The 5,952-nt window shown below is 41.4% G+C and overlaps 1 protein-coding gene across 1 annotated transcript in view; it reads left to right on the top strand.

Annotated features, from left to right (window-relative positions):
- Positions 1-5,952, top strand: part of LOC119482450 (hyaluronidase PH-20-like) — a 7,486-nt gene continuing 1,534 nt past the window's right edge. The window contains exons 1-7 of the mRNA XM_037759947.1: positions 1-381; positions 877-1,749; positions 2,097-2,263; positions 2,880-3,048; positions 3,129-3,347; positions 5,036-5,194; positions 5,757-5,846. Of these exons, the coding sequence (XP_037615875.1) occupies positions 889-1,749; positions 2,097-2,263; positions 2,880-3,048; positions 3,129-3,347; positions 5,036-5,194; positions 5,757-5,846 (1,665 nt within the window). The 5' untranslated portion in view covers positions 1-381; positions 877-888. The remainder of the gene's footprint in view (positions 382-876; positions 1,750-2,096; positions 2,264-2,879; positions 3,049-3,128; positions 3,348-5,035; positions 5,195-5,756; positions 5,847-5,952) is intronic.

A 5,952-nucleotide genomic window follows, 5' to 3' on the forward strand; every position in this document is an offset into this window, starting at 1 on the left:
ATGAGTGTCAGTTTTAATCCCATTTGCTTTCACAGCCTCCATTGTTGTAATTACTTATTCATCCCATCACAGGTGACAAGCACTAGCATCAACACCAGTGCAATAACAATCTAAGCTCCGTACTAATGCCCCACTCAGTGCGCGTCACTGTGAGGACAGTGCACGTCCCCGTGACCTCACACCCAGGTGTGCCTTCCTCCTCGGCTCCAAGGCAAACTTGGCACCGTGCGATCAAAACAAGATATTTTCTGAGACAAACAACGAAGAGCATCCTCGTACCAGGCCTCTCCTCCTCTACCTACTGTATATTAGACTCTGTCATTTTTGAGAGGACACTCCAGTCAACACATGGTGAGACGGGTCCACTGAAGGCATGTCCAGGTATTGTGTTTGTTTTTTTTTTTAAGTTGCTTTTGGAGTTTGTATTTTGTGATGTATGATTGTCAAGGTGGCCTATTGTCTTGATTTAGAAATGCTTAGCTAGATATAGAGATCAGTTTTACCTCCTGGATATCAAGCTCTGTTGTTTGTGTTTTGGAAGACAAGGAGAGGGAAATCATGCTAGACTTGGCAGATTTGACTAGAAATCTGGGGAGAAAACTTTGATTTCTATCAGATTTCAGGTCCGAATTAAGAGCTGAACAGAATGAAGAGAAAAGTGCCTCAGATACTTTGGCATTAGGATGTGCATTTAATTTAAATGTGAATGATCGGACAAGTAGAAACAACAAATTCTGGGGCATTAGCTTCAAAAATGGAGCATTGTCTTGCTTGTTTCAGTACAGCAACATTGGCTACCAATATGTACACATTATTAGCATATTAGACTGTACTATAGAGTTTGATTGGTTCTGTTTTTATTCTGCTTTTCTTCAGCCAGAGGAAAGGATGGTTTCAGTCACACAGAAGAGCATGCTGCTGCTTCTCTCTCTCAGCCCGTCAATCTTTCCCCCTCTGTCCATCTCTATCCTCCATGCTCTCACCTTCTCTGTCTGGCCTGTTCTTTCTTTATCTGTCCCGACAACATCAAAAGCCTTTACCCCCTCTGTTGGTAACACCACTCCTGCAATCCTAAAGTCATCCACCTCCACCTCCACCACCAGCCCGTCGTCTTCATCAGAGGCTTCTACATCTACAACTCCCTCAAAATCAATGTCAGCTACATCTACACTTTTGGACCAAACATCCCCCAGAGACCTCGTCATATCCTCACCCTCACTTTACCTGCTACCTCACCCCTGCAAACATCTGACATCATCCCTCAAATCTATAGGACCACCTCTGCATAAAAACCGACCATGTCATTTGTCCAAAATGACTCGTGTGTCTTCTGAAAAACTTGCTAAACTGTTCCCTCCTTCCAACTCAACTTCACTTCCAAAAGGTTTGCCATCTTCCCCTCTGCCTCAAACCGCTTCAACCAAGCTTCCCCCTCCTGTTTCAACATCATCATCATCAACATTCTCCTCTACAACGTTCCTGCCTTTAACCTCTAACACATCACCCCCTCCTCTTACCAAAACTTCATCCATCCCTCTCCCCAAAACCTCGCCGTCTCCTCCTGAAGCGGCAGCCTCTCGTCCGCCTAGACCGCTTCCGCTTCCGCCTCCCCCTCTCCCTCACACCGCAGCTCCGCTGTTTGAGCACCAGCCCTTCATTGTTAGTTGGAACATCCCTAATCTGGTGTGTAACAGGTACAACATCTCACTGGACACCTCGCCCTTTAAAGGAGTGGCCACACCTGCTAAGGTAAGGAGGGGACACATATTTGAATGTGAGACGAGTTATTTTAGTTACATTCAAATCCATGGTCGCAAAACACATGCTGCTGCACAGAGCTATTATGGAGGAACATTTCTAGTCATTTGCTTTCTAAAAATTTGACTGGCTTTTGAGGAAATTGCTACATGTTTTTACATGCACACAAACAAAATTCTGTGTCTTGTTTCTAGATGATGCCAACACAGCAAAATGTATGAATATAATTAAATAATATCCATGTAAGAAAGAGGCCTCTTTCACTGGAGGTTATAAAGCTGTTCTTTTTGAAAATGTCATCTTACAAGTTGATTCACCTCGTCATGTTTCTGCTGCAGGTCCCAGGTCAGTTCCTGTCTCTGTTCTACACAGACCGATTGGGTCTTTACCCACATGTAGACCTCGCTAGAAGGAAACTCCTCAATGGTGGCATCCCTCAGAGAGGTAACCTGAAAGCCAGCATGATCAAGGCCAGAGAAGATATTAACTACTACATCCCATCCAAGTGAGCCTACTGTACCTACCCTTTAATGTTTGACACATTTGTTGCTGACCTTTAAAGGTCCCATATTATGCTAATTTTCAGGTTCTTACCTGTATTTTGTGTTTCTACTAGAACATGTTTACATGCTTTAATGTTCAAAAAACCTTTATTTTCCTCATACTGTTGGCCTGAATATGCCTGTATTTACTCTCTGTCTGAAATGTTCTGTTTTAGTGCATTTCAACGGAATTGTGACGAAATTGCAACAGAATTGTGTTGCTAGGCAACAGCTTGGGTCCATGTGTACTTCCTGTCAACTGATGACATTCACATACACTGCAACCAGGAATAAACTTGGACACATTTAGAATGTTTACGTTTAAAACTGTGTAAAGGGTCTAAATATTGTATATTTGTGACATCACAAATGGACAGAAATCCTGACAGCTTGTTTCAAATGCAGAGTTTCTCAATACGGGCTGTGTGAATTTCCCTGTGGATTGAGCGTTTCGATACTTTCACAGTATTTATATAGGACTCAAGCCTGCTTTATAATAAAAAAAACATGAAAATCTCACTTTTTTATAATACGGGACCTTTAACCTTTAATTTCTTCATCCTTCCGTCTTCCCTGCAGGACCAGCCGAGGCTTGGCCGTGATAGACTGGGAGGAATGGCGCCCCCTGTGGGACAGAAACTGGGGCACTAAGACAATCTACCAGTCTTTATCTGTGGCACACACAGTGCAGTCAAACCGCTCCCTCACAGTGCAGCAGGCCACAGAGAGAGCCAAACAACAGTTCCAGGTCAGAAGATTAATAAAACACATGATATAGCGTGAACAGCTATTAAATACTGATTATTCTCTTCTTTCCTTCCATTTCAGGTAGCAGCTAAGAGTTTTATGTCAGGGATGTTGGCGATGGGCAGGGCAATGAGACCGAACTATCTCTGGGGCTTCTACCTGTTTCCTAACTGCTATAATTATGGCTGGGAGCAGCCAGACTACACCGGCCGTTGCTCCAAGGAGGTGAGGAGTCAGAACGATGAGCTGCTCTGGCTGTGGGAGTCCAGCACCGCTCTCTACCCATCCGCCTACCTGCAGGTTGGTTACACCAGTGCTTCCCAACCATTTTCCTTAAGGGACCCCTTTTCTATCATTGAGTAAACCGACGACCCCTGACTAAATGACCTATTTTAGGGGATATTTCATATTATATTCAATGCATAACAATAACAGTACAGAACAACTGATAAACTGTACAATTAACCCAAATAGTGAACGCAATAACTGCAGAAAGTTTGTGTAAAACGAGCGATTTGGATGAATTTTGAGCAGATTATTTGAATATTGCATCAGAGATGAGTTTTCCTGTTGTTTTTAGGGACTTTAATTACAATTCTCTGTATTGTGTATTATTATTTTTTTAAGTAATCATTTATTGGGAGTAACAACAGGTGTACAGAAACATATAAAGAGAGCACAAATGAGTTGTATGGTTGTCCCTCCATATTTTGATATTTTTCCCCAAAAGCCCCCTCCCACCCAACCCTCACCCATTGCCGAAGCAAAAAGGATAAAGAACAAAAAACAAAGTTAAATTAAATTAAAAAAGGGAAAAAAAACACAAGAAAAAAATATTCATAATGATAAATTTAAATAAAATAAATAATAAAAAAAATAAAGTACTCATTGACAGTAATGATGTTTATAGGATAATTCCCAAAGTACAGATAAAATAGGCTGATAAACTTTACCATGTAACTGTTAGTGGTCATTTCTGTAAATAAATAAAGAAATCAAATAAATCTAACTTTTTAGCTGATGGAAAGAAATGCATTTCATATGCCATAAGTCCATTAGTCTGCCCAAATACACCATACGTCTGTGGTGGCAGTTTCTGTTAAAACAAGACACAAGCCAAGGCCACAACTTGTCTTTCAAGTAAATTTAATAAGAAAAGCATCTGCAGATGGACTCACGAGCACAGCCATCTGAGTGGGCTGTGGCAAGTGAGCCCCGAACACAGAAATAGTCAGGCCTTTATACATGCTAATACAAAACACACAGATAAATGCAGAGTCATGAAAAAATGGTAAAGTGAATCCTTATCCTTAAATCAGCACAGAACAGACAACAGAGCATCACAAGACATAACAAGTATTTCAGCCCTCTGTTGTTTACAGTCACAGAAGACAAAACTGTCAGGTCACTGTTTTAATGTTTATGGTGACAAGATCTGCTAGATGTGAGGCCCTGAGATTCTCTTAAAGGTACATGGTTAACTTTGGCCTACTCAGATATGAAAATTTCCATTACACGTCCAAATAAAATTAAAACATATACTACTTTTTTTTTAAAATTTATAACAATCATTCATACTTAATAGGCTTTTTTAAAATGTATTTATTTTTATACAAATTCAGTGTCCAGTGACGCTGCATGGGCCATTGTTCTAGCAGCTCTTTGGCTATTTTAACTGCACACTTTTCTAATTTTCAAGTTTATGTCTTAAATAATAGTTTAAACTTTTAGTTTTCTTCACAAATATGAATGAAATGCTGAGATATAGACTGTAAAGTTGTCTTACACCCCTTAAAATCAACCTCGCGACGCCCCGTTGAAGCTTTGGCGACCCCTAGTGGGAGTAAGACCCCCCAGGTTGTGAACCAGTGGCTTAGATAGTAGGCCAACATTTCCTTTTTATACATCCCTAATATTACAAACAAAATTTAAATTCCTCAGACGTATTTTTTCCTGCATCTTGACACTTGACACTGTCACTGTGTCAGGTCTCTCTGGCAGACAATCCCAGAGCCGCCCTGATGGTGAGGAACCGTGTCCAGGAAGCTCTGAGAGTCTCTGCTCTGCCCAGATGGAGTGGAACTGCGCCCGTATTTGCTTACATGCGACCTGTTTTTGTTGACCAGAACAGACGCTTCCTCAGCCAGGTAAATGAGAGTCATTTAAATGCTGATTTGCAGCATGAGATGTCATTGGGACACATTTATTAAAAGTGCAGTGTGTGGGATTTGGAGATTCTTATTTTCAGGTGATTTATACACTAAAGAAAACATAATATTATATTCCATTTCTGCAAATAGATCCCCCTAAATGCTTCACACTGTTCCTTTAATGACGACCACTCTCTAAAAATAAACCAGTAATTAAATCCACTATTCAAACATTACATTTATGAAACGACTCATTAGTGAGCTGACCACACACTTGACTAGATTAGATACATCTTAGGTTACTTCTTCGTCCCAGCAGTGAGGTGTTTCCTGCCTGAGGTCCAGTTTTAAGAGGAGTTTGGTTTCTTGGTGTAACAACACCCTGCTCAGGTGGTAACTCTCACCTGTAATCCTTATCCTCTCTTCTCACCTCGTATGAGGAGTGTATTTTAGGGAAAGAAGAACAGTGTAAAAGTCTGTGCTCCATGCATGCATACATTGATTCTGTGTATCTATACAAATGCAATAATAGAACATGTGCAACCATGTGTGTGTCCAGGGAGACTTGGTCAGCACCATTGGGGAGAGTGCAGCGGTGGGAGCGTCTGGCGCTGTGCTGTGGGGGGCCAGCGCTGACTACGATGACCAGGTAACATCACCCCACAGACCTCACAGGACAGTGTACTGACGGCACATATAGTCAGACCAGAGACAATGTGTTCAGTTAGATGATATAGGAGCTCGTCTGTGACAAT

The sequence above is a fragment of the Sebastes umbrosus genome, chromosome 23 (assembly GCF_015220745.1).
Source record: "Sebastes umbrosus isolate fSebUmb1 chromosome 23, fSebUmb1.pri, whole genome shotgun sequence".
NCBI classification, from domain to species: Eukaryota; Metazoa; Chordata; class Actinopteri; order Perciformes; family Sebastidae; genus Sebastes; species Sebastes umbrosus.